Source organism: Leptosomus discolor, chromosome 1 (assembly GCF_034619465.1).
Source record: "Leptosomus discolor isolate bLepDis1 chromosome 1, bLepDis1.hap2, whole genome shotgun sequence".
NCBI lineage: Eukaryota > Metazoa > Chordata > Aves > Leptosomiformes > Leptosomidae > Leptosomus > Leptosomus discolor.
Genome location: NC_141391.1, coordinates 178,403,843 through 178,431,194, shown reverse-complemented (window position 1 = coordinate 178,431,194; position 27,352 = coordinate 178,403,843). Strand labels below are relative to the sequence as shown.

General features: G+C 39.9%; 1 protein-coding gene across 1 annotated transcript in view; it reads left to right on the top strand.

Annotated features, from left to right (window-relative positions):
* Positions 1–27,352, top strand: part of TPH2 (tryptophan hydroxylase 2) — a 49,605-nt gene that overhangs the window by 15,831 nt on the left and 6,422 nt on the right. The window contains exons 7-9 of the mRNA XM_086471716.1: positions 981–1,116; positions 5,763–5,889; positions 25,930–26,025. Coding sequence (XP_086327842.1) covers positions 981–1,116; positions 5,763–5,889; positions 25,930–26,025 — 359 coding nt within the window. The remainder of the gene's footprint in view (positions 1–980; positions 1,117–5,762; positions 5,890–25,929; positions 26,026–27,352) is intronic.

Genomic DNA, 27,352 nt, shown 5'->3' with positions numbered 1-27,352 from the left:
ATGCTTGTTCCTTAATCCTCTTGCTCAGGAGCTCAGGAACTAAAACATTATAAAGATGGATGTTTGGAAAAAATGTGGGTTGTGCTGTTAACTGTCATGAGAAAAATTAGCAAAACGTTTTGTTCCAAATATGTATAGAAATACAAAATTTGTAATGAGAGGCCTACTGTCCTCAGTCTCTGCTTCATCTGTAACTCTTGTTTGTGAAGACCTGCATTTACGAATAAATGACTCCTCATTCTTTGAATTTGGATGTGTCCTTCTCTCGTATATTGTATTATGGTCTCTAAGGAATGATGCCAAAGTGTACAGGTTCTTTCTCCCTAACTAGACACTCAAAACCTCGCACTTCTTTCAGAAATAATGTTTTCGGACAAAATACAGCAGTAGTAGTGTCTGTTGAAGAAAAACTTAGAACAGTCTCCTGTAAACACTTGGAAAGAATAAAGAATGAATTTGGGAGAGAAATGTACTTTTCAAAGTCACTGAGTCTGGAATTACTCCCCACTGGGACTAATCTGACAAAGGAACACTTTGTTAAATATTTAAATGAGGACCTCGCCTGTGAAAATCATTAATTTATTGTCACAAACACTATTTTATCTGTAGATTTATCCAACAGATTTGATTTAATCCTATTCTATTCTGTTAGTTTTTAATACGTTTTACAGAAGTCATCTTCTGTTTTGGAAGCTTCTCTCCTGTTTGGTACCAGACATGAAAATCAGATACTCTGTGATTTGAGAACATAATTTATGGTACCTTGCCATCTTTCTAACCAGCTTTGAAATACCTCAAAAGCTGTTTTCATTAAACTATGCTAGCAAAGCAAAGCAGGTCTTGTACATAAGAGGTGAAAATGGTGTGTGGTGATCTTCAACCAAGATTCTCTGATAAAATAATTAACAACAGATCATTACCCGTCCTCAGAAACATAGCAATGTATATAATATGGTCTTTTATTATCTCCTTCAATTCAGAAAGGTCTGGCTTCACAGTGAGACCAGTTGCTGGATACCTGTCTCCCCGAGATTTTTTAGCTGGCTTAGCATACAGAGTTTTTCACTGTACTCAGTACATACGACATGGCTCAGATCCTCTCTACACACCGGAACCGTAAGTTGCTGTTAGATATCAAAAAATATGCTCACTAGATTCTTAAAATACTCGGTTGAATTGGCCAAGATTGGAAAGAGGAACCTTCCTACAAATGTAAAAATCTGCTTACGCTCTTGATGACAAAACCCTTCACATTGGTGAGCTAGAATTTAATTCAAAGGTTTCTTTTGGACTTTTGACAAGGGTCTTAAATAACTGGGTTATTTATATGGTGGGTCAAAAAATTCTGTCTGCATTATATTTCAGTGGAAAATGGAGTTGTCAACTCAACATTTTGAAAAACTGTCTAAATTTTTATTTTCTGTTGGACAACTAAGGAAAGAAGTTGGAAAAAAAGCCCCAATTCTGTTGAAAAAAATTGTTTTTAGAATTATAATTTGGGCTTCTTGCTTGTGTCCCCATTTATTTTTCCTGGGCCAGACTCCACAGCTGAACTTCATTTCTCTCCTGTAACACAACACAAGCAAGTCATGAGGCACTATTCTCTCACCCAGAGAGGATATTAGATATGAAGCCTGTTACAGGGAATGTGATAGAAGTAAGAGACACTTTAATTATGACTTTCATGGGACAGCCTTGCAGCTTTTCCAAAACAGAATATTGCAGGTTTGGATGAAATATTTTGGCATTTGGTCTCTTGATGAAAAGCGGGGGAAAAAAAGATCGAAGTGATTGTAGTTCTTGTCTTGTATTATATATGATATGCTCTGTGCAGTAATAACAGAACAATACATGTCAGTTAGATAATATGGAGGTAGTTTTACCAAAGGCATCTGCTGATCTTGTAACCACAGGAATGACGTTTTCGCAGTGAATCAGTCATCAGGTGGTTAGAATGAAATTGTAGGTGTTGTTTAGTCAGCTTGGACTACTTGGATATGTTTTATTTTTGCCAAAAATTTATACAAAGGGTTCATACATGTATATTCAGCTCCAGTCCTGTAAACTTTTGGACCCATGCCTAACTTTGATTTCATGAATAGACTGCCAAAACCATGGAGTAATGTTTTTGGATACAAAAGGATTAATGGAACTGTATATTAAGATGTATCTCAAAATGTTCTGACATTATTCTGGCAGGAGTCACCAGGTGGTGCTGTTATACACTTGTCTACTTTTCTTCCTCAGCATGTGAACTGGGCAACGTATTTGCTGAAATGCCGTGAGACTAGTTTTGTGTGCGTGTTTCTTTTGGGAAAGAGGTGGTAATCCTTGAAGGAATTCACTCACTTCTTTAACCTCTGTAATTAGAACTTTAATCTCTTAAATTTGTAGGCAAATTGCTACAAGGGAAAATCCTGAAAGGAGGGCTTGGATATATGATGCTGGACCTCTTCTGGTCTATCTGAAAACATCTGTAGGTATTTCAAAAAAAGAAATTATACTTAGGAAGTACCAGATTTTGGACTAATGATTTTGTCTCCTGTGGGAAGCCAGTGTCTCAGGTTGCAGCACCTGCCAATGTTCAGCAAAAGAATGACAACATTTATTAACTTAATACAAACTGGAAGAATATTTTCATCTATTGATAGGAGATTTAGGTACACAACTCCAACAGGAACAAAGGAAGGAAATTGTCCAGGAAACAATTAAGTGCGTCTGTGGTTCTGCTGATATCTGGTTTGTTGATTTGTGTATTTGAGACCCCCGTAGTTTTCAGGATGTGGCTTACATTCAGAATTGTGCAGCGTGTCATAGCTGATACTTAGTAGCAGTGGCAGCTACTTTTTTTGGTAACCTTTCTGGTCATGGTGTCTGGAAAGTCACTGTGTAGTAACAATAGTTCAGTTAGAGTTAAGATTTTTATTCCTTATTTGGGCTAAACTTAAAAATCCAGGTTTTGGTCATATTTAGAGGTGTTAAGACCAAAACCAGAAGAAGTGTTAATTTCATCCTGGCTTTTTTTGAAATCAATGGCAAAACTAAATTGACTTGAGTGGGGACAGCTCTTCATCTTCTGTGGTAGCTGCAGTGCCCTGAGATCTGCTGGTTGATATATGGGGCCATAATGAGGTTTGCTGCAGGTCCCTGGCTTGGTGAATGTTGCATTTCAATGATATAAACCTGGTAAAACGACTCCCTTTGACTTCAGTGTGCTTTCCATCAGATTTAACACCCAGGCTATAGAGCTAGATACAAATTAAGGAGTTCATTTGGTTTGATCTGTATCACTACTATATGCATTTTAAAACATTTCTTCCTGAGTTTCATTATGTTTCAACTACATTCACAGAGCTATATAGATTTCCTCTGCTCTGCTAACTAATTTACTCCAAGAAAAATCTTTTGCTGTGAAAAGTGCATTACAGAAATCTTATTTTCTCTGAGCAATGTGTGCGAGTAAATTAAAGGAACTTAATTATTTTCTGAATAAAACAAAACAAAAGAATCAAGCCTTGGTAGTTAAGTGAAGAATTATATTGTTTAGACTATCTGTAAAGGGCCAGACTGGCAGAGAAATCTAAGAGACTCCAGTGACAATCCCAAATGCTGGTTCATGGTTCTGCCTCAAAGATTTTTTTGTTTTGGCTTGTTTTTTTTTTTTTTTTTGTTCATATGCTTTTTGTTTTAAGCTCACCTCTTTATAACTCCACATTCAAAATAGTACTTTGCATAGTTTTAATGGAAGAAGCTAAAGGCATGAGAGAAATGCCTTCTTCCTCCTCATCCTCCCCCTCTTGCCAGGAGAGACAAGTTAATGGGGCTAGGCTTTGTCTGTTCTTATTTTTTCTGCAAGGGTGGAAGTGACACAAAGAGCCTGTGTCCCAGTGTAGACGTCTTTGCTTGTTTGTTTCTGGGAGTCGTGGCTTCAGCACAGGAAAATAGAGATATAGACACTCGCTCAGGTACCAATAGTAGTGATGCTGCTGTAGAAGCCACTGTATCTTCTTTGCTCTTGCTGTCTGAACTACTGATATGAAGTTAAAATACATCTGGACTGATGCAGTGCAGCATAGGTGAAGTGCTCAGCAATCAAGTGTTGATTTCTTCAGTGAAGAGGAGAATTGGAGTTAGAGCTCTGGACTTCCAGTGAATGGGCTTTGTGGCCCATTTCTGTGTTGGAGGTGACGGTTGGAGAAGTCATGAACAGAGGTTTCTCCAGTGAGTTGTTTGGTACTGGGAATCCTCTGGGTGTATCTATCAGACTGCAAACTCTGTTTCCCTGCTGTCCTTTGTATCGTTAGTGAACTAAATGTGTCTGTTTACCTCCCCTCCTTATTTGGGAAATACTTATGTCTAGGGAGGAAGAGAAATGGGATTTGGTAATTCCTCTGCACTTTTGAATGAATTATTCATATATGAAATGGGTTTAAACTGGTTATGCACTGCTTCAGAGCAGTGCTTGTCTCACCAAAAAGTGAGCAAATGAGCAAATATTGCTAAGCATCTGTAAGTGAGGATGTCTGGGCTGAGAAGACGGACTTGTATGTAACTCTCCAATACTGGAACTATATTTGATAAGCTTTTGGTGGGGCAAACCAGGAATGCCAAAAATGCTAATCTTCATTCACGTGTGTTCAGAAACTACTATCTACTATTATCTACCTAGACACAGTAGGTGCAGACTTTGTGAAGAGTACTGAATAAGGAGACTTTAAATTATATGGAGGGTTGTTTTTCTGTTCATGATTTATCTGAAGTGTCAGGTTCTGTGTCTTTTCAAACAAAAATAGTTTATAAAAGACAAATTGGATGACTTTCGATAGAAGGCGGAAAACTTGATGTTTTCTCCCTGCTTTTAAAACATTTGTTTACAGCTTAGAGGAAAAAAAAAAAAAAAAAAGAGAAATGTCTTTGAAGAGACAAAAGCAAAGGAAATGTCAGATCCGATTTTTAAAGTGAACTTTACTACCAAGTCCATTATTTTCTGTGAACAAATGCACCAAAAGTTTCAGAATTGTTTGAGAGCTTTTGTAGATGATGCATGTGCACTTCTGTTAGGTTGGTTAGCAGATTTTGTACTCTTATATCTGCACTTTGTCATGACTAATAATGCACTTACAGTTGTGGACAGCAGTTCTTTCAGAAACGATTTGGGTTCTCTGCTTTTCCTGAAAAAATCTGCTTACTGAAAAGTGGACTGCCTAACGAAAGTACCTGGTAATTGCAGTAGGATCTCAGGGCTAAATGAGAAATTAAGCTCCCAGAAACCTCTGTAAATGTTGCCCTGAATTTCTGTTGGCAAGTGCCAAAATGTTCAGTTGTGGACATGTACCCAGGTGCAAAAAGGGGAAAGGAGAAGAGGAAGAGGGAATGTGTTAGATTTTGAACTTGATTCATGTGGAGAGGAATGCTGAAAACTGCACTGGTGAGACATCTGGCTTTCCTGTGGGCAATTCAGTCTTCATGGTACTAAGCCTGGAAGACAGCAGTGATCAGGCCCTCCCATTCAATCTGGAAATGATGGGGAAATCACGGAACAGGTGGAGTTAAATGACATATAACCCATTTAATAGAAGCAAATGTGTATGTTTCTACAGAACCATACACAGGGAAGAACTACTACACTGTAAAAAACATGTTTCATGGTAAGACTTTTAAAGTAAAGGTCAGACCTATGTAAAATGGCTTATGTTACTTTAATTATGGAATGATTATGGCATTAATTTCTGTAATGACTCTATTCATTTGCATTCTCTTAGGGATACGTGCCATGAACTCTTGGGACACGTGCCTCTACTTGCTGATCCCAAGTTTGCACAGTTTTCACAAGAGATAGGACTTGCTTCACTGGGAGCATCCGATGAAGATGTTCAGAAATTAGCCACTGTGAGTCAAAATCTTTTTGTGGCATGCTCTCTCGTCAGTCCTCCTCTTTGGTTGATGAAGTGATGTGCATTGTCTTGTTAGAGCTGACTGCATTTTCAGGTTGCAGATGACTGTGATGTGACAATCACAAAGCTTTAGGTATTTTTCCAGTGTTTTTAATAAGAGCAAAGCTGAACGCACTAGTCTTCAGGTAGTCGATTTTACTTTTTACTTGCAATAACCACCGATTTTCAGGGCTGAGATGGATCTCGTCTGCTTTAAGGTGCTGAAAACAAGTAAGCAAGGTAATTTTGAAAAAAATAAAACCCAACCATAACATTTTGGTGTGTGCTCTCAGCTCTGCACTGTTAGCTCCTCCATAGGTGGCCACTTTGGCTTTTAGCAGTGCTATTTCTGTATTCACTGTTCTGTTTTGCAGCTGTTCACTGTACAGTAGCGTGTGATGGATTTTGAGGTGATGTTGCATCCTTGCTACTGCTCCTGTTGGAGAATATGTAGTTACTAAGCCAAGGCTGTGCAGCAGTAGATCTAGACTGAGGTAAATTGCCTCAGGCAGTGGCTGTGAGATGGATTCTGTATTGCATCAAATGAGGCACATGCCAGTAGATAGCGTGAACTTGAAGAGGTTCCGTGCTAAAGATGTAAGATGCTACTGACCACCCGACTGGAGCCTTCTTGGCCCTTGTGTAAGGGACCCTCAGGCTGCACTGAAGGGCACTGTCAAGTTGCCAGGACTTTCAGCTCCTGCCCACCTGTCAGCCCTGCTGTGTTGCTATTGCCAAATAACTCGTATGCAGCCCTTTGCATCGTGGCATAGGGTGGTGACCCTTGGTCTATACCACTTGCTCTGTTCAGTTGGTTTAACTTACTGTATGCTTCCCTTTGTGGATCGTCTTAAAACTAATGCTGCAAATAATTTAATGAACAATATCGTATTAAAAACCAGCTCCATATTTAAATATTTTCGCTCATGAAAAGTTCTGTGAGATCCAGCAGAAGAATTAGTTACTTTAAAATTTATCCAGCATACTACTGCTTTTCTATACAAGAAGTACAGTGGGAATTTAAGGGGATGGAAATGACTTGGACACAGTGGTGTATTGAAACCTGGTTCAATGAAACTGTCATAGTTTTGATGCACTGGCTTAGCAGTGCCTTAGGGTCCCTTCTGCTGAAAAAGGTGTTTGTACCCACTTGTTTGATTTTAATCCTGTAGCCCTCCAGAAGAGGCCACTACATTTATTTAATCAAACCAGCCTCACTCCTTAGATGGGCTTGTCTAAGTCGTCTTGCTCATGGCCAGTTCCTCTCACATGCTTCAGGATATGTTCCTTGGTTTTTTAATGGATGTCTGCTGAGAATAAACTGTTGTTTGTACGGAGGAATCATGAAAGTTGTGTGTCTGTTTTCACATTTGCTGGGAAGGGACTTAGTAGGAAGCAGACCTACCTTGTCACGACCTGCAGCCTCAAGAGAAACACCTAACTGTCTGTTCTTGTAGGTACTTTGAGGAAAACAGTATGTCCAAGTCTTTCACCCCAAAATATGGGTGACATGGGCTTGTTGCATAGGATAATGTTGGGATTGATTTGTTTGGGGAGAGATAATAATATAAAGTGACCTGTGAATATTATATAAATGCTCTTACTCCCCCTTCTCACAGAAGTTCCCAGTTATGACTGTGTCATCTGAACAATGAGCTGCTCCTGAATCACAAAGCCAAAAATAGAAGAAGACAGCTGAGTCGCATTCTCTTATCACACCAAGAATTTGATATCTGAGTCAAAGTTGATTTCTCCTCCCATGCTGGAAATAGCTCTTTCAGGTGGAAGAGACATTTAGAGGGAGACTTAAGGTAACACCCAGGTGGTGTTATTTTTTTTGTAAAAGCAGAATGAGGGGCTGTACTCCCCTGGGGCAGGTGCTTGACGAATACAGAGTTGTTACTTGACCTAAAATTTGCAATGTAAACAGGCAACTTGAGAGCAAGTAGAAAGAACATCTCTCAACAGTGAGGGTGAGGAGGCCAAGAAATCCATTCAGCTGGGCACCAAATGTCACCTGAGGTGCGATTAACTGACTTTTGCAACATTCGGTCCCATTTCCATCCTCGATAAAAACCAGAGACGGCAGCAAGCTGAGAAATGCCAGCCAAGAGTCTTAACACAGAAAAGCAGTGCAGGTTCCAGTGAGGCAACTTCAAAGTAAATAGAGAAACAAATGGAGAGAGAACATGCATATTAATGAGCTTGAAGCAATATGCCCAAAGCAAGCTTGCCATTAGCATGACCTGTTTCAAAAGATAGTGACATTAACAGCCGAGCCATTACAGGGAGGACAGTGACTTTAGGAAGAGAGGAAAACGCCTCTTAGGAATTCAGAGCAGAAAGAGAAGAATTATTACAGGTGATTTCATAATCTTTTGCTCCATTCTGCTCTCAACAGCCACCACGTATCGGCCTTGATAGATCTGCTCTTTGTGCCCCATCAGTCCTGAGCTGCAAAAGCAACGTGGTTTTGTCCCTGCAGAGCTCACGCAGTGGATGTAGAGCAAGCTGGAGCCTGGTCCCTGGGCAGACTAGGAGTGTTTGCTAAATTGCAATTAGTCATATCTGTGCAGCCCCAGTGAGGGCAGGGATTGCATGGGAGAGCACTGCAGAGACCCCGGTGCTGGCCAGCTGGAGGGAGAAGGACGGCTGCAGGGCAAGAGGGCTGAAAAGGAAGGTGTTCAAAAGACGTATAGATGTGGTGCTTAGGGACAGTGGTGGGCTCGGTAGTGTTAGGATAATGGTTGGACTTGATGATCTTAAAGGTCTTTTCCAACCAAAATGATTCTATGATTCTGTGATGCAAGCTCCCCTCATCCTCTTGTTTGAGTCTGGTAGTCAGATGGGGGCAAGGAGAAAGGAATCGCTTCTGCTCCTTTTTAAACTTAATCATTCTTACCGTGAGAGTGGAATATTGAAAGAGCCAAAAGACTGTCTTTGCAGTGTTTTTTGAGAGATGCCGTTTCCTATACAATGTTTTAGGACAGTAAGGAAGAGGGAAGACACGAAGAACAAGAGACTGAGAGATATATTACTGAAACAAAACAAAATATTTGCATAATCCACTTTTTTGCTTGTAGTGTGGTATAATGCCGTTACTATTTGGGGAAATACAGTATTGACCATGCATGTTTGGGTGCTAATTATTATCATCATCATCATCATCACTAATGTCTTGTGCTACTCTGTGTGACTTTCTAAAAACACTTTTGAGTTGATTTTTCAAGCATGCCTGGTCTTCCTACTTTCACATATTACAAAAATAAACAAAGACATGTCTTTTCTGCTTACCTATCAAACCACAAGCTGTAGGGAGGACTTGAGTTGAGGTGTTTCAACTAATTTATATAATACATCATTTACAACACGTTTAACAGCACATAACGTAAGGTTTTGTCAGGAAATTGGTACAAAAATATACCTTGGTTTATGTTTCAGTATTACCTTGTAATTTGTGGACTTGGGAACCGTCTTTGTAAAGCTGGAAATTGATAAACAGGATCCTGTCTCGCTTGCTAATGGCAGAAATGACCCCCAGCTCCTGCTGAGTTGTTTCAGCACAGCTCAGGTTGCAGCTTTGTGATGCAGTATGTCTAGGATGTGTTTGTGTATATAAAATTCAGTGGGGCATATTAAATGGTGGTGGTTCAGAAAAGAGGTTAGCAGAGTATCTTTCTACCCAAGAATTTGGTCATAAGGGCCTAATTAGTCACACTAAGTTTTTTCCCAATTGTTTCTTACTGGAAGTTATGTTTAAATGTTCAGTTCTCTAGAACTGTAAAATTGTCACATTTTCATCTTTCTTGATAATATTTGTTCTGGTATTTTAACAGCATGGGACAGTAGAAATCAAGAAATTCCTCTTGTTTTTACTGTCCTTTATGCAGAAAACCACAATAGTGAATTGCTTTTGAATTTGAAGGAATTGTGTGTGATGAGGTCTTGTAAATGCATTTCAGGCTTGTTATGAATCTAAATGTTTTCCCTTGCCCAGATGATGACTGAGGCCGATGGTTTATTTCTAAAACTGACTTAATTTACCTGTGCATGTATCACAAACAAAATATTTTAAAGATAAATGCTGGGATAAAAGCGTTCAGAACAACCTCTCTGGGAGAAGTCAGTGGTAATTCCTATGGGCTTACTTGCCTGTCTTCCCTCAGGATCTGGTCTTGTTGGCTTCATTCTTGTTCTTCTCCCATGCTGAACAACTGGCATATAATTCAGGACAATTACCCATTATCTTTTCTGACGGCAAACCCAGAATGGAAGAAGCATTGAACACAAAGACCGAGTTACATTTGGTAACTTAGGATAGATACAGTGTTCGTTGTCTCACTAGGCAAAGCAGGCTGTTGCGGTCTCTCATCTTCAAAACAACAGATTAGATTTCCCAGAGGGGCTATTTGATAGTGCTAAGCCACAAGTACAGCTTGTAAACTGGATTACTGTCTTCCTTCATGAATGAACAAATGGAGCCAAGAAGAAAACTATGAAAGTATTTGAGATTTCGAACATTCCCACTGTGCATCTGAATCAAGACTGCTTGCACGTTTCTCATTTATAGTTGCAAAATGATAGACAGTGAAGTAACCACTAGTGTAAGTCTGTGATCAGCTCCCCTGCTGAAGCTATTCTGCCATATAAAAATAAAAATGTATCGGCCAACTGAAACCTAGTGTTACAGCCCAAGAGCTATGGCAGTCACTGAGTATATTGAAGTTTAACATTCAAATCTCTGCTCCGTCTTTTTCCTGTATCCCAATTGCATACCATGATTGTGTGACAAATGCCAAGAGGGAGAGCATAGTGAGTACCCTAAGTCCAGTGGTGACATAATGGAGTTTCTTGCACAGGAGTTGCTTCCAGCTACACCTGTAGTTAATGAATAAAGAAGCTGCAGCATGGAGAACTGGGAGTGAATATGATTTAAAAACTGCTTGAGTAAATTTTGATGGACTCACGAGGGACATATGAAGTGACTCTGATTTGGGAAGTGTGTCACTTAGGGAGGATAAACCAATTCCCAGGGTAAAAGCTAGGACTGTAAAGCTGAAATCAGGTATGATGGATCAGTGTAGCCAGACATTGTCCTGCCACATAGCATGAGACTGGAAATACTGTGATCCGTAGTAGATGGCCTGGGCTATGTTTCTGTTCCCGACTTTGACCAGTCCAAAACACCCAGGCGTATTTGGAAATTGCCTGAGTGCCAAACCTGAAAGTGCTACAAGAAGCAGAAGAGAAAGCTGATGAAACCTTGTGGCTTTCTTAATAATTTCGAAGTCATACAGATCTTTTTGATTCAGGAGAAAAGGATAACTTACTGATAGATTACTTTCCTTTGTTTGGTGAGGCCTTGCTATGCACACTGACTGCTGCTCTAAAAGCATGCCCTAATTTGTGGGTTTGCTCTGCGTAATGTTCTAAAGGAATTATTAACAGGTAATGGTCTCCAGTTTTTAAAGGTTTCTTTCAGTAATACTTTTTTATAAAGTAGCTGAAACACTGATGTCAAGTCCGTCCTACAGTATGTGTAATCAAATAGGTAAGCAGGAAAGATAGTACATATATCACAGAACAGGACTAAAGGGGAAAAAACCTTGTAGATTCCGGGGATCAATATTTAATATTTTAGAATACTGCACTGTTCACCTGCAGTGTGCTTTCATGGTCATCACGTCAGAGATTCATGGCACAAGAACAAAATCTCAGCAGCGATACCTAACTAGCTTTATGGCTCTGTTCTACATAAAAATAAGCTAGCACTCTAGAGAGGTTACTACAGGGAGAATTTGAAGACCTCTATTGCTGAAATGGGAGCAGATGCTCAATGTTTTCTGCAGGAATTGTGACAGTTTGTTAAGGCCTTTGCTCTGGGTTTGGAGAGAGTCTGTTTCCAGGTTTGGATCTGCAAGAATTGCTGTGCTGCTCAGGTCACATGGCGGGTGCCTTGTCATAAGTGCAGTCATAAATAGCTGCTTAGGAGGGATGTAAGGATAGGATGAGCATATCTGATTATTTTCATATCTGATTATTTTCAAAGTTTTCCAAGTTTCTGACCACTCAGAAGGTTGGGGAACTCTTGAGCCAGATGTGGTTTCTATGTAGTTAATTATCCTGAATGGATTTCTGTCCAGAGACAGCTGTTTATCTTTGAAGGCATGTAAATTTTTAGTACCTGCAGTAACTTTGGCAAAGAGCTCTATGGCTCAACTATTCACTATCTCCTTCTGTTGTTTTTAACCTGATTCCTACTAGCTTTTTTATATTAGAAGAGAGAACTATCAGATCATCCCTGTAGGCTTTCTTTATGCCATCATGACTTTACAGAACTGTTTCATTTTCTCCCTTAGTTGTCTCATTTTCTGGATTGAAAAGCAATCTTTTGTTCAGTCATTCATCATGTGGAAGATGCTGTGTAACCTTGAGAATGTTATTTCTTCCCTGAACCCTTTCCACCTTCCCAGCTAGCACTGGAAAAGAGAGAGGATATCTCAATCACTAGGCTGGGGAGTGGCATAAATGAGCAGTTCGAGCCTTAATCTGAGTTTTGGTTAAGAGCAGCACTGTGGAGTTAAGCCAGTTTTGGATGTGCTTGCTATAGAAGTGGGAGCCTTTTGTATGGCAGGAAGAGTAGACCTGATGTTGTAGAGCTGACATGGTTTGCTGCTTAGAGACAGGAGAAATGGGCTGCATGCAGGAGGGAAGTAGGATTCAGTGGATCCATCTTTATCAACCAGCATCTCTATTTAAGAATATGAGTCCCTGCAGTTTCTGATCAGCAGAAGGTACAAAGGGGTGATTCTGCTGTTACAAATTCTGTGAGAGAATGGAAGGAGTAATTTAGATGGTGGAGAAATTGTGTGTCAGCCACTGCAGTGAAGGTGGGGGGGCTGGACTACTGATGTTGGAATTGTGGTGTGGGTTGTTTTTTTTTTTTTTTTTAATTTGTAGAGGATGGTATAAAATACTGGTTTGCAAAACATTTTTAAATACAAACGTCCTGCTTTAACTAGTTTCTGGCCTAAGTAGGTCAACACAGGATGTGTTACATCTGGAAATGAAACATTTCATGCTTTGTACTGTGTCACTCAAAGTTAAGAATGTGAAGGAGGGTTCTCCTGTTGCTATGAGGGTTCCCAGTTGGTCAGGTCAGTGACCTGCTTCTTGAGAGGGTCTCAGGTTGACCTAACAGCCAAATTTTGCGCTCACAAGTAACTAGAAATAGTGTTGTTCTATAACATGCTTGTATGCTTGTATGTTTGCATGCTTGGGCCCAACCCTGTAATGAGGAAGCTAGATGCAAGAGAGAACCAATTTGACTTAATTGGGAGCAGGGAAGGAATTAGAATTTTCACTGTAGAAATAATGTAGCTCCTTTTAGGCAGGATGCGGTTTGTGAAGATCAAGCCCTAAGCAGTTAGAAACGCTAAAGAAAAAGCCTCTAATAAAATAACAGATTACAGCCAGACACTGGTTTTGTTTTTATTTCTTGTAGCATTATGTTTCCAAAAGTGGTTAGATCGTAATCTGTGAGGTTGCTGAACTGCAAATGCAAATTTACATGCACATAAGTAATACATTTTGACAGATAGGTTAACAAGAGAATGGTGCAAATTTCACACAGCACTGGCTTGCTAATTACGCTTGTTTATTTTCAGAAGCAACTTCATTTTCATTAAGAAATTGCAGATTCTGCAATAGTAGTCTTTGCTGGTGGTTCAATAGCTCACACTCTGAATGTATGCTCTGCTACAGTAGTAATGAAAGTAAGCCTCAAAAAAAGAGCTCGGGAAGAATTTGTGGAATTTAGGAGTGCATGCAAGTGGCAAGCATCTAGCATTTCGGTGTTGGATCCAGTTGAGATAGATTGAGGAATAGGTGGAAGGAGTCTATGAATTTTGATATGTTTTTTGCATGTTTGTTTTCTCTTTTGACCTAGAGTAGGAAATATATTAGCAAAAAGGCATAAAGTGTCTTTTATAGAATATATGTAACTGGGACAAAAGAAAGGACCCGACATAAGCATCCAGCGAGCAACAGCAGTGCAAGCATTTTGATTAACAACTACAAACAAAGCACATAAGTTACAGGAAAAAAGGTTTACATAAAGAAAATGGGGAAAAAAAAGCAGTAGAGGAAAGGTTTCGAATATATTGCTACTGCTGTTCCTGATTGCCCCAGTGCTTTCACCAATATGTTGAAGGAAAGAGATAATCCCAGGCTCTGTGTAAATATCTTTCATACTGATACTGATACACTTATTTTTCTTTGGCTGTAGTATATACATGTGAAACTCACTTGTAGAATGCATTCATGTATAGTCCAGAACTGTGGGGGCACTCATGCTACTAAAGCTTTATTTGTGTACTGTAGTACGTCCCCTGCTATGTTAAGAAGTATTCTCAGAGGAATACATAGGTTTTGAAGCAAACTAACAAAGTAAATTTCATGATGCTTCTTGCTTTTTCTATTGTGTTTGTTTACATACTTAAATCTCTAAGATTCTGTAACAGAGTGGTAATTATTTGAGTCATTTGTAGAACACGTGGAGATCCTCCAGCGGCAGCACACAGGTATATGGGGAAGTGAAGGAGTTCAGCATGTGGCAGCTCATTTCAACCATGTCTAGTTCTCACTTAGGACTGAGGGAATGTCTGTGCTGTGGGTGCACAGGTGGAGGAATTGACTTTATCCACGCTTTCCATGGAGCCAGAGCAGCTGAGGAGTGCTCTGCAAAAGTGGTTTGGGTGACTGCACATGGAATCACAGAATGTTTGGGGTTGGAAGGGACCTCTGGAGATCATCTAGTCCAACCCCCCTGCCAGAGCAGGTTCGCCTAGAACTGCACAGGACTGCATCCAGGTGGGTTTTGAATATCTCCGGAGAAGGAGACTCCACAGCCTCTCTGGGCTGCCTGTTCCAGAGCTCTGTCACCCTCAAAGGAAAGAAGTTTTTCTTGCAGGTGGGGTTCTTTTGGGAGCAGCTCCCTGTATGCATCTACCTGATTACCTGGCTGGGACCTGCAGTGCCCTTGGGGTGGGCCAGCTCCAGTTTCCCCTCGCTGAGGGATCTGCGCACCCTGCTGCACTGCGCAGTGCAACCATGGCTGCAACACTGCACACCCGGCCATCCTTTGAGGGGTTGGCGGGCCCACAGGAGATGTAGGCCAGGAGATTTTGCTTTCAGGCAGAAACCAAACCAATTATGTGTAATGAAGAAAGTCTTCAAACCATGCACTTATCTTTTTGTTGTCTGGAATATTTCAGTAAAGAATTTTGCTTCCAGAAGGGTCATTGATACATGTAGCTACTATGCATAACCCAAATACTAACTTATGCAAAGAGTCTTAAAATTCATGTCTGTACAGAGCTGAAAAGTTCCTAACTTAATATTCACAGCTATGTACTAATTTGAATTCTTTTAAATACTGGCTGAAGGACTGAGCATACCGCATGTGTTCGGTCTAATTCTCTCACCCAGCATGTTCCTGGGTATTTTCTTTGTATGCACAGATAAAAGTATGGAAGTAAGACTAAAAAAAAGTATCCATAAAGAGCTAACTATGCCTAGGGCTTAATTACTTAATGCTGCAGCTTTGGAAGTGGTTCTTGTGCCTGTTGTCATCTTTCTATCAAATGGCATCAAAGTGCTGAATGGAATATGGTCCCATAAATTTTTAATTGAGATATTTTTGGGTGATCTACCATAATGATTTTGTAAGGATAGCTTAATTATATATTTATAGGTCCAGCTCTTAATGCTACAGAAGGCTAAGGGGAGGTTTGCTATTGCTTTCAATGAGTTTAGGTCTGTGGGCTAAATACTACCTTCATTTCCATGTATACAGTGTTGTAAAAGTCAATAGGGTTGTACACATGCAAATGAAAGTAGGATTTGTTGCTGTAAAATTAATGTTAATCATTTACTTACCAAAACCTGTTATTTAGGATTATGGGTTTCTGCAGAGAAAGAATTGACTCTGTAGGACACATGATTTTGCAGTTCTGTCTCTTTCTCTGTCCAAACCAAGCTCACATGGTACAGCATGCAATAAATTCTATTTGCTACTTCTTAGACCTGTCAGGCCTTCAGATGTTATTGTATAAAGGAGTTTTTTATATGTTGACGATTTTGGGAAGTTAAGACAAATACTCTAAACCTGAGAGCATTGTTGAAGCCAAAGAAAAGTTAATGTTGGCTGCTTTGATTTGATGCCAGCTATGGCTGAAGATGTCACAGTGCAAGGTCAACAGAACATCAACATGATGGTGCTCTTTCAGGCACGCTTTGAACAACCCCCCCACTCCCTCAATCTGTTTGTTAAATTCAAGCTTGGTTTGGGATTTTGCTTTTGCATCAGACAAAGCGTTAGTTTTGACGAGATAACCTTGTTTCAGTTAGCAACTGTAAGCTTTTTATTTTCTGTACATTATAGAGAACTTTCTATAGATCATCATTGTGGCGTTGACAAAGATAGTGTCTAATAATAGTGCTAGATAAAACTAGTTTGAACTCAGAGCTTTTTCAAGACATGCTGGAAAGAGTAGGGACTCCCAGGTTATCCTTTTTTCCCCGTAAGACACATTACTCTTTTTCTAAAGGTTTTTCTTCCCTCCCTTGAATCAGTAGGTTGTAATTGTTACAATTATATAGTTTGACTATATAAAAGTGGCTAAAATTGTAGCTTAACATTTTACATTTTTAGAATGTAAACACCTTCATAGGATTAATTTTTCAACTTTGAATAAACATTAGCTTATGAACAGATCCATTTTATACAGCTGCAATGAATTTAGGACCTATATGAGCACAGAAATCTCGCATGTCAGTGGGAGCATGATCACTAGTGACCATTGCAGAGTGATCTTTGTGTTTGGTAAGTTGCTTCTACATCACAGCCACTGTAAATTCCTTGGGCTTTGGTAAAGTGAATAGCTGTGATACTCTGCTCGCAGGTACTTGCTCAGTGTAACTTTTTTTCCACTTTGAATACATGTTCCTGTGATTTGCTTTGTGTTTACAGACTTCTGGCAGGTAACTCAGTGATGACTCGTTTGACTAGTCTGGTTATGATAGGTGCATTTTCCGTGCCCTCACTGCTGAAAATCAGGGAGCTACAAGGAGATGCTCAACTATACTTGAAAAAAGGCTTTGTTTGGGGCTGTGAAAAAACATCTTCAATTTGGATATATTTTTAGTAGCAAAATTAATAGATATTTAAAATTCCCTGAGCTATTTTTCTTCTTTGATCTGTCTGTCAGCTTGACGTGAATAGAATTTACACTTTTGTGCTGATGCCTACTATCTTTTTTTTTTTATTATTTTTACAAGGCAGGTTAAGCAAATGCATTAAGAGCCACAAAAGCTTTTGGGAGTCCCTTTGCATTTATGTGATTAAAAGAACATTGAGTCTAAGTGCAGTGTTGCTGTTGGAAACTGTGATGTTTGAAAACAAGTCTTAGCTATTAAATCAGTTTTCAGTAAATAGATGCAAGAAGTTAACTTCCTTTTGTAAATTTTAGAAAATTAGTGTGGATGCTGTTATTTTTGGAACAAAGTCCTACCCTTTTTTGCTCCTCAAAAATAAATTTGAAATTGATAAGACTGTGAAGAAAATAGTGCATTTTTTCCTTGAAATAAGAATTTTAAAACTTCGCTGGCCAGTTATCCCTGTCTCTTCCATGTGTTTCTGCCCCCACAATTTCAGGGCTCGCAAAAGTTCTGAGCAACTTCCAGCCCCAGGAGGCTCCTCCCCTTTCTGAAGACACGACTTCCCCTCATTAGCAGATATATTAGGACTTCTGCTGCTGATCATGTACACAAGAACCTCATACATCTCCTTGGCTAAAAAGTGATGGGAGGCTCAGTGGCTCTTCTGCATCACTCCCTGCAGTGCAATTGCCGTACACAGTAACTGGGCTGGCAATTAGGAGGGACACAGCCTATTCCAAGGAATAGCATCATGAGAAGCACCACATGTGCCTGGTGCCTTCCCAGGGGAATGCTGGTCAGGGAGGACACTGGGGGTCTGTCTCTGGGCTGGCCAAGGATAGTTATTAAAGAGCCCTTGCAGCCCGCAGTAATTAATTCTGACAGTGGACTGGCATAGGGCAGTGATTCAGTAAACTCTCTGCTTATAAAACAAGAATTGCCTGTACTGTGATTTGTGGCTGCACCTTTTCTTCCTGTTATACCAGAAGCTTCTCCCAGGATAAGTGGAAGACTCCGGTGCTAGTTTTCCCCTTATGCCGTTTCCTTAGAGCATTGCAGCATGTTCAAAAGGACAGACTCTGCCTCCCAAGCCTGAGGAGGTTTTTTTGGTATTTCAGGGAGTGTTTCAACTTCACGCCTTCTCTTCTGGGTTTCCTTCTTGGTGTGCTTGCTGGGGAGTGGAAGTTGGTCTTTTTAGAGAAGGGGAAACTATGTTGGACCAGTGCTGAGGTCTACAGGTAACTGTGGGAAACAGGTCCTGAGGGTTGGGCTAGGCTTTTGTAGAGATGCTGGCTCTGGATGCCAGAGGAAGAAAAGTGTCTGAGGTTGTTCTTGTCTGTTCTCTGGGTGTTTTTCTAAGCAATTCAATTCACAATTGGGGCAACAGTCCTCATGTCGATGAATCCACATAAAATGGGAATGCTGTCAGGTAAAGGACAGATAAATGATCTCTTGTATGTGTATTTGTTCCAAATTCTTCTCTTGCTTGGGTCATGCCAACCTGTCAGTGTTCAAGTCCCTGGCCCTTTGCTAGAGAAGTCATACTCTCCAAGCTGTAGCATAAGCCACAAGGCTCAGGGAGAACTTTTGGAATGCCAGCCCTTGCCCATGTAGGGTATAAAATCAGGACTGTTCTTGCTTTGATAGCTTTTGTTAATGCAAAGTTCTCATTTGAAAGAGCAGCAGGACAAAGATCTGGAAAACTCTGCAGAGCCCTTAAGACAGTTCTTGCTTGCAGCCTGTGAATTGTGAAGGATCGTGGTGGATCAAGTGGGTCATACGAGGCAGCATAGACTGAAGCATGTGGCTGGACAGCAGTGCCATATGTTTACTCAGCCTTTTTTTTTTTTTTTTTTTTCCTTTGACTTTCAGAGGACCCTATCTCTTGGAGTCCCAGCTAACATGTTGAAAGACCTGACTGTGCCTCTTATGTTAACTGTGTGAAATCTCTAGATGGCTGAAATTTGAAGCAACAGCTTGAAAAAGAAATGAGCAAATATTCACTTCAGCTACCATAGGGAGTGCTGAACATGAATTCATGTTACACGTTGTAAAATAAAGTGGAATGGGAATGGCTCATTATTGCACATCATTTGTTCTTAATAACTCTGTATGAAATTAATAAACCTTAAAACCCTGGGTTTTAGAAGTTGTTCAAGATAAGAGTCAAATGATAGGGAAGGGGAGAGAGGAAGGGTAAAGCATTAGGGCTTCAATGCCTTATGTTTAACAAATGATCTAAGCAGCAGTTCATAGTTTCAATGGTCTCATCTCCTTAGCTGCATATTAAGCTTCAGCACTGTTAGTTAATTACTTTGAAAAAAATAGTTCTTTCTCTGACAGTGCTGAGCAAGTTGAGGCAAGTGTGCTTTTGTGGAATTGATTTTTTGCATCATCTCTGTGACCACAAGCTTTGGTGGAGGGGAATTGCTGCCTTGCTAGGAAACACCAGCCTTTTACACAGAAATGCTTTCTGTTTAAGTGTTGAGGTTCCTGAGTCTGCAGTTCCAAAGGTCTCCAAGGTTTTCAATGGAGATAAAATGAGAGGGGTGGACAGACATGATCTTTGTGCAGAGCAAGCCTAAACTGAGATTATTTAGGAGTAATTCAGACATGGAGTGGGTTGTCCAGTGGCTCCCCCAACTCTGTGGGAACTGACTTCTTTGGGAGCGGCAGCAGCAGAAAGATCCCAGAGGCTTCATCATCCATTCTCTCTCCCCACTCTTCAGAGTAGAAAGAGAGCCGCCTTCATGTGAGAATGACCAGAAAGACACATTCTCTCAAGAGGCACAAAGGTGTTAGGAGGGATGTCCTCTGGATCTTATTCCAGAAGACGTATTGCACCTGCAAGGTAGGCAACTGCCATATGCATTGTCTTGCCTTGGCTGGGCTCCCCAGTGTTGGAAGGATAGGGTTACCTCCTTACTGATACCACTGTAGCACTGTGTGGCTCGAGGTACATCTTCTGCTTCCTTACAAACTCATGATGATAATTTTGTTTTGGTTACCATTATGAGTTTTTCTCCAGAAACTCTGGAAAAAAGAAACATATAATTTCAAAGTATTCACAAGGGGTTAAGCCCCTCTGTGCTCACTACAGTGCATGCTTCCTCTGAGTGTGTCAAGCCTCTGCATTGGAGGAATTTGCATGTAGTGATACTGTGTGCTGTTACTGTCAGCCGAAATGGGAAGGCTGGTGTGCGTCTGTCCCTGAATGCTCTAAAGAGCGGCGCCACATCTACTCAAATTTCTGTTTATAAAGAGATTGTTCCAAGCATTCACCCTTAGTGAAAGGTCTGAATGCAAAGCAGTCAGATGAGGGAAAAAGGGGAGAATATTGTTAAATATATACACTTTGAAATCCCTTAAGGAAACCTCATTTCAGTGAGCCTAAATACCTTTCAAAGTGGCAGACTAAACAAAATACTTCAAGAAGGTAACTCTGAAAAATTAAACTTTGTTTTCTTATTTAGAAGTGCTGTTGGCTGTGACTAGGGTCACTGCCTTTGTTGGAGGTAGGCGAATCATCTATAATGAAAGATTTAGCCATTGAATTTTACTTCTTTTCTGCTTTTGATCTATTCACAAGCTCATCATGAGATTTATTTGTTGTTCAAAAGTCTCCCTGCATTTCTACTCAATAATGTTCCCGCATGAATAGCTGTCAAATAGCCCATATTGCTTGATGTCTGGACTCCAGCATTGGGCTGTACTGGCTAGTTGCCTGGGTTACCTGTGTTATATCTATCTGTTTCTTGTAGTGGAGCATTCCTGATACTACTCAACAGACTGTGAATTTTAAAGAATTCAGTCAAATGTAAAAAGCCAGCTGTTTTTTAGTTGACTATTGAAGTCTTTGAGATTGAAAAATAAGCAACTATTCATAAATTTGTTTGCACCAGCTCTGAATGAAGAAAGCAAGCACAAATGGGAGTCACTGGTATCTCTGAATCAACATTTGCTTGCAATTTGAGCAACTTTTACAGAGGGAAAGAAAACACCTTTGCTTCATTAATTCTTAGGGTTAATTTCTAACAATGAGATTTTTGAAAATCTTTCAGTTGTATATAAATGTCTTCTTAAGAGGTAATTTCAACTATATGAGATTTAATCTCTAGGTGAATAATTTTACAGCTAAAATATCAAAGTCTCCTTCTAAAGAAAAAGAAATTAATCTTTTCATATTATGAACATATCACATGTATTTTAATTAAGAGTGGTTCGTTCAAATATCCTTTGAAATCTTAAATCCAGTAGAAAGAATGTGAAGATATTAAGGGTGTTTATCTCACAGTGGTCTTGCAAGTATTTACACACATTAGTAGTTGTATTGTCTTCACGACAACTAATTTTATATATATGTAAAGTGATTTTTTTGTACTACTACGTGTCAGCTTGGGGCTGACAGTAGCCCCATCCCATTAGCAGTTCCTGTAATGGCGAATATTCCCGTCCATGTGCTAGGGTTGCAGTCATGCACTCAAATCTCTTCTTCCGCCTTGCAACAGGGAGTGCAAGTGAATTGTCTCTTGACATGGTTGGTGTTCTCAGGGCTCATCCTGACAACATCTTTACAAGGTACCTTTAGAGAACAGATAAAATCTCCTGTTATACATCATGCTGAAAATTGTCAAGTGAACACAAATACCAGTCTTTAAGCTATACTGTAAGAAAACTAAGTGAAGTGGAATGGCTTGAAAGGCCTTTTTATGGACAAGTCAGATTTTGAAGTACTGATTCTGTGACATTAGCACCCAACAACCTGTACAAGCTCTTTGCACAGGTCCCAGGAGGGAGATTCCCAAATGCAAAATGATTTGATGTGAGGAGTGATTTTTCAAAGCCTTTACAAACCAGTCAGATGAGGAGAGTTGAGCTTATCAGACCTTTTTTCCTGCCTTTGAAAATTCCTAAATGCCCTTGAGTAACAATTTTTTTTTTTTTTTATTAGCTGTCATAGCTGTCACTGATCTTTTCTTTTTCTCTTTGGTAGCCCAGTTTATAATGCAGGACAGTACCTGAACATGAAGAATAGACATTGTGTTTACCCTGGAGACCAGGCTTGGGGTTTGCCAGGGCTTGATCTGTTCTGTTATCTTTCCTGTCAATAGTAGGACAACTGATCTGACTCTTACAATTGCACATATACTGGGCCAGACCAGCTACCCAAGTATCTTGTCTCTGACACTGGCAAATTGCAGACATCTGGAGGACAGTGTAGGTCTAAAGCCATACGGTGGTGGTATTTTCCCAGTATACTGCTTTAGTTGCCAATAACTTGATTCAAGGACTCTAAAGGAAGAGATCTGCTGTATTAGTATTTAATAGCCCTTTATAAGATTTTTTTCCATGGATCTATTTAATAATTTTTGAACCCATGTAGACAGCGTTTCATGAGCAGGACTGTAAAGTATTTTTCACATACTTTTGTTAAATAAGAGAAATACATTAAAATCATATTGTACACTGTCTTTTGCTCCTGGCACGTACTTGGTTATTACATTGATGTCTCCTGGCTTAAAATTTATTTTTAATCCTTCATTTGGTGCTTTGGTTCTTCATCTTATTTTGCTGATTTGGCTAATGGAGCAGCATTTTAGTGGAAGGCTCTTCAAGAAATACAGAATTTGTACAACATGGAATGACACCTTTCTTACTTCATAAGCCTACCTATAGGTTGTAGCAAAGCCACAATTCACCCCAAAGATGAGGTGGAACTGGAAGTAAAGGGAGATGACAGAATATTGCTGTAGCTTGTAGAGGAGCCAGATGTCTGGGGCTGCAGGCTGGGGAGTATGCCAGAGGCAGGTCCGAGGTTTGAAGTCAGAACGAGAGCGTTCATGCCCCCCTTTGTGCTTGCATTCACCAGCCCACCTGTAACAACGATGTAATAATCAGCTATTTGCCTTCAGGTGAGGCTTAAAAAAATTTATTTCTCTCAACAGCCCTTTCTTTGTTCCCACTCTAGTGGAGTTATCCTGTATATAATAGAGTACCACAGTCAGTGTAGTTTACCATACACAGAGAGGCATATAGTGGTTGTTTATGCGTCTGGTCTATAAGTGGCTCTATAGAGTTAATATTTAACTTCCTTATCAGTATGCCTCGATGTTTGTAGACTTGAGAGCACAGCTTGCCAAAGCCTGCGGAGTCTAATGCCCCGAGCTGCCTCGGCGTGTCTGCCCGTAGGTGGGAGTGGGGGGACTTGTGTGTTGCTGACTGGTGATCTGAAGATGGCAGCATTGGGTGAGCTATCTTATTTTCTTAGGTAAGCGGAGCTCTCTTAAATACGGAAATTGTAGTTGTTGCATGTGGGAAATTTATCAAAAAATCAGCTTTTCATTTGAAGGGCTTTTCTTAATGCTCTAGCTTAATACCACAGTTAGTAGTAGGCAGATGTATTTTATCATCTGGTCAGTTTGTATCAATTTTATTTGTTAGTTACACGGAGAGTGCAAGTTTTGTCAATACTGGATAGGCTTTCATCAGCAAGTGTTGGCTCATAAATACGACTCCCTTTTATAATAGGAACAATTATAATAATTTTTGAACTTAAGTAAAAAACCCCTCCCTCTTTGTGTGCTCCACCAAGGAGGAGGTGAACTCGAGGGCTGCCTTTGTCTTGTGAACACCCTACCCCTGGGCAACAGGGGTTGCTCTCTCTTGGGCCAGTGTTAGCTCTTTGCCTTCTGCCCCTTCCTTCCCCATGAGTGCACATCCCCAGGGGAGTGGGGAGAGTTTCTCTTCCTTCCCTCCACTGGCCTTATAGATTGCCGAGTGGGCATTCTCCTGGGAGCCACGTGAACTCAGTTTGTTCCTCCTCAGCCTGAGGAAGGTCTGCAGTAAAAGTGTCCCACATATGGGGACAAAGCCATGGCTGCACTTACAGATCTGTAACAGTCAAACACCAGACACCCTCTTTCTAGCTGCTCTTGGTTTTAAGAATGAAAATGACTATGGTCACTGTGTTCTACCAGGAGCCCAGTCCTGCTGTGTACCTGTCATGGTGTTCGTGTTCAGAGCACAAGAACTACTACCTGATGGGTTCGTATAAGGGTTGAGGGGTAGGGGGCAAATTAAAAGATGTTAGTGGGATTTAACTGTAAAGCTGAGTGGGTCATTGCTGGCAGTGTCAGCACGTACAGAACAAGGACTGTAGTCTCCTGAAGGTTTTTCTGGCAAAATATTTAGGCAGAGAAGCTAAGTTTGTCCTCTTCTTGATGACAGGTCTCTCAGCTTCGCTTATCACTCCTACAGTGATGCCTTTGTCATTTTGTGTACCTGGCAGTTTGTCCATGAGAGGTCTTTTTTGGAAACCAGTTGTCTTGGCCTTCCTCTAAGTGGTGACATCAGCTCATTGCATCTAATGAAAAATTTTATGTCAGCTTGACTTATCTGAGTCAATAGCAAAGCCAGAGGTGGAACTCTGATTTTTTTTTTTTTTTTTTTGACAATGTTATGCTTTCACCTCCTCTTGTGGATATCTGTGCCTTTGACTGCTGTGATGGAATCTGACTTGACATTTGAAGTCACTGCAACCTGTCCTCTTCCCAGCTGACTTAGCAGGTTTGGATCAGACACAGGGCTCATGTTTTTATTCTTTTTTATTACACACTTCTATATAGTGCAGTACTGCATGAATCACTAGCTCTACAGGAACTTCTGTGAGAGGCAGAGAAATGAATCATTTCTCAATTTCTAAACATTTGTTGAACTTAAAAGGGCTGTTAATTTCTGCTCCTCTGCATTTAGCGTGGTACTCAGTCTGGAAGAGTGGGGGTTTAAGGTGGAAATGGATTAAAAAAAATCACCGTGTTAGGATCCGTTCTCAAGTTATTCAGAAAAACTTAAGATTTAGTACCAAATACTGAGTTGTTTCTTATCCTAAATTCATATTTCCTGCAAAGACATGTAAATCTGCTAGGTTCAGTGGAGTTATGTCCCTTTGCACAAAACCTGAAATTATGAGATTATGTAGTAAACATTTAACTTTGTTGGGTGGATACAGTGAAGTTAGATACAGTATAGTTATGCTGATTTATAGAACATCTCTTTCACAGCTTCTCATCAGTTTTACAGCTCAGATATTTTACCTGATTGAATGTACACCTAAAGAACAATTCTAGTGGATTGGTCAAGTCAACTCATTCGACCAACCGTAATTTTCTTTCTGTCATTTAAGAAGCCAAGTGGGATCTTCGTTTATGACAAAGTAAAATCTAGAGAAGACTAAGGCCTCGGCTCAAGAAGGTGCCTAAGCACATACATCTAAGCAAGTTCATTCTAACTCAAGACAGCACTTAATGTGTGCAAGACTTTAAAGTGGCATCGGCTTTTGCTTACAGCTGAGTGCTCTGAACTAGATCTCAAAAGATCTTCAGAGGTTCCCAGACAGGCAGACCAATGACTTTGTAGGATTTTATTTTAAGGCACCTCATTTATTTGAGAAAGTTTTAAAAAAAAATCTCTACAGATTATTATCAGTGCCTTTGATACCTAAATGAACTTGGTTGTCTCTTCCTGACTAGCCATTCCTGTGAACTTCTTGGGTGCCCAGAAGAAAAACAGAATCTCGCATTTTTCTGCAAAGCTCCCTTACTTCAGAACATGACATTTAAAGTACATAGCAGTAATAACATACTTTATCTGAATTTATATCAAAGACATGAAATTCTGGAGAAGTGGGGCAATCAAGTGAATATGGTACCAGTTATCATTGCTGAAGTGTCTGTTCGCAACTACACTATATGTATCCATATATCTGTATATTTTACAGTGCTATTTTTTTACGATTGAATTTGGCCTTTGCAAACAAGAAGGACAACTGCGTGCTTACGGGGCAGGACTTCTGTCTTCTATTGGTGAATTAAAGGTACGTGCCCTTAAAGCAGAATCAACTTTCGTTTAATCTTAGCAAAATAATAGTTGAATATAAATATTTTGACTTTCAAATAACAGTTGAAGTTCTCCAGATAAAAAGCTTACTTTAAAAAATGTGATATTGACCTAAAAGCTTTGTTTGAAATATCAACGGGCTCTTGAAGCATGAAATAGATTTGTAAGGACTGAAGCAACTGTAAACTACAAAACTTATTTCTGTTTGAATTTGCGTTTCTTGTAAAAGGAGGCTCATAGCTTCTAACAGGCAAGGGTGCCTAGGGCTCTGAAAGCTTTGTTTAGAAGAGAAGCATATATTTTTAATACACAAAAAACCTTGTTTTGAAATCAGATATCATTCTGTTGTAAGTAATCCAATGTATTTCAATGGATTTGTTATTGATATTAAAAGAACAACATACATTAAGGTCCTGATTCCATAGATTAATCATATTTAGAAGGAAGGAATGGTAGACTTGAAGTATGTGCCAGGGTGACAGTACATACAGCCCTGTTCTTATAAAGGTGAAAGTATTTAACCTTGCATCGTGTGAGTTGTTGTTGTAGTGGATATTTATTGCCTCTTTTTATGCCTAGAAAACATAGGGAACAAGCAAATGGTATTTTGTCACAAGTGTAGTATTTTGGGACATAATATATCTCTCTGTTGGCAAGGTGGGAGGAAAGGGGCGAGAGAGGGAGGAGTACTATGTTCCGGGACCCAAATGAACTCTTGGTGGCTTTTCAGTTAAACATTTGGTTTTAGAAAGCATACACAGAATAGTATTTACAAACAGTTTTGCAATGTGTCTGCTGTTTATTTGTTTAAACATCTTCCCACCCTCCTGGACTGGCTTTTGGTGAACTACCTGGCAGCTTAATAGAAGTATCTCAGTCTCTTTTTACTGTTTGTTTCACCTGTAACTGAGAGTATTCATGGTAAAGCTCATTAGTCAAATTGCTATTCTTTCATTAGTAGAAAAACGGTCAAAGAAAATTCCTTTCTCCCGTATTTTTTCTTTGATTGCATTACAGTTGCTCTGAGTTCAGTGCATACTTCAGCCACAGAAGCATTCTGTATCAGCCTGGCAATATTTTATACCTGCAGTACAGAGTGGTTAAATGCAAACTGATGCACATGCCCCACTTGTTTTTCTCTGGCCCAACAACAATCGGTGCTAAGCCCCAAACTCTGTGCAGGATTCTGCAGAGAATTAGGCCTTTTGTTTAAACTAACAGTTACGGTCACTAGGTGATGACCCTGGAAATATCTATCACGTAGTTCACAAAATCTAAGGGCATAAAAGTGAGGAAATGAATAG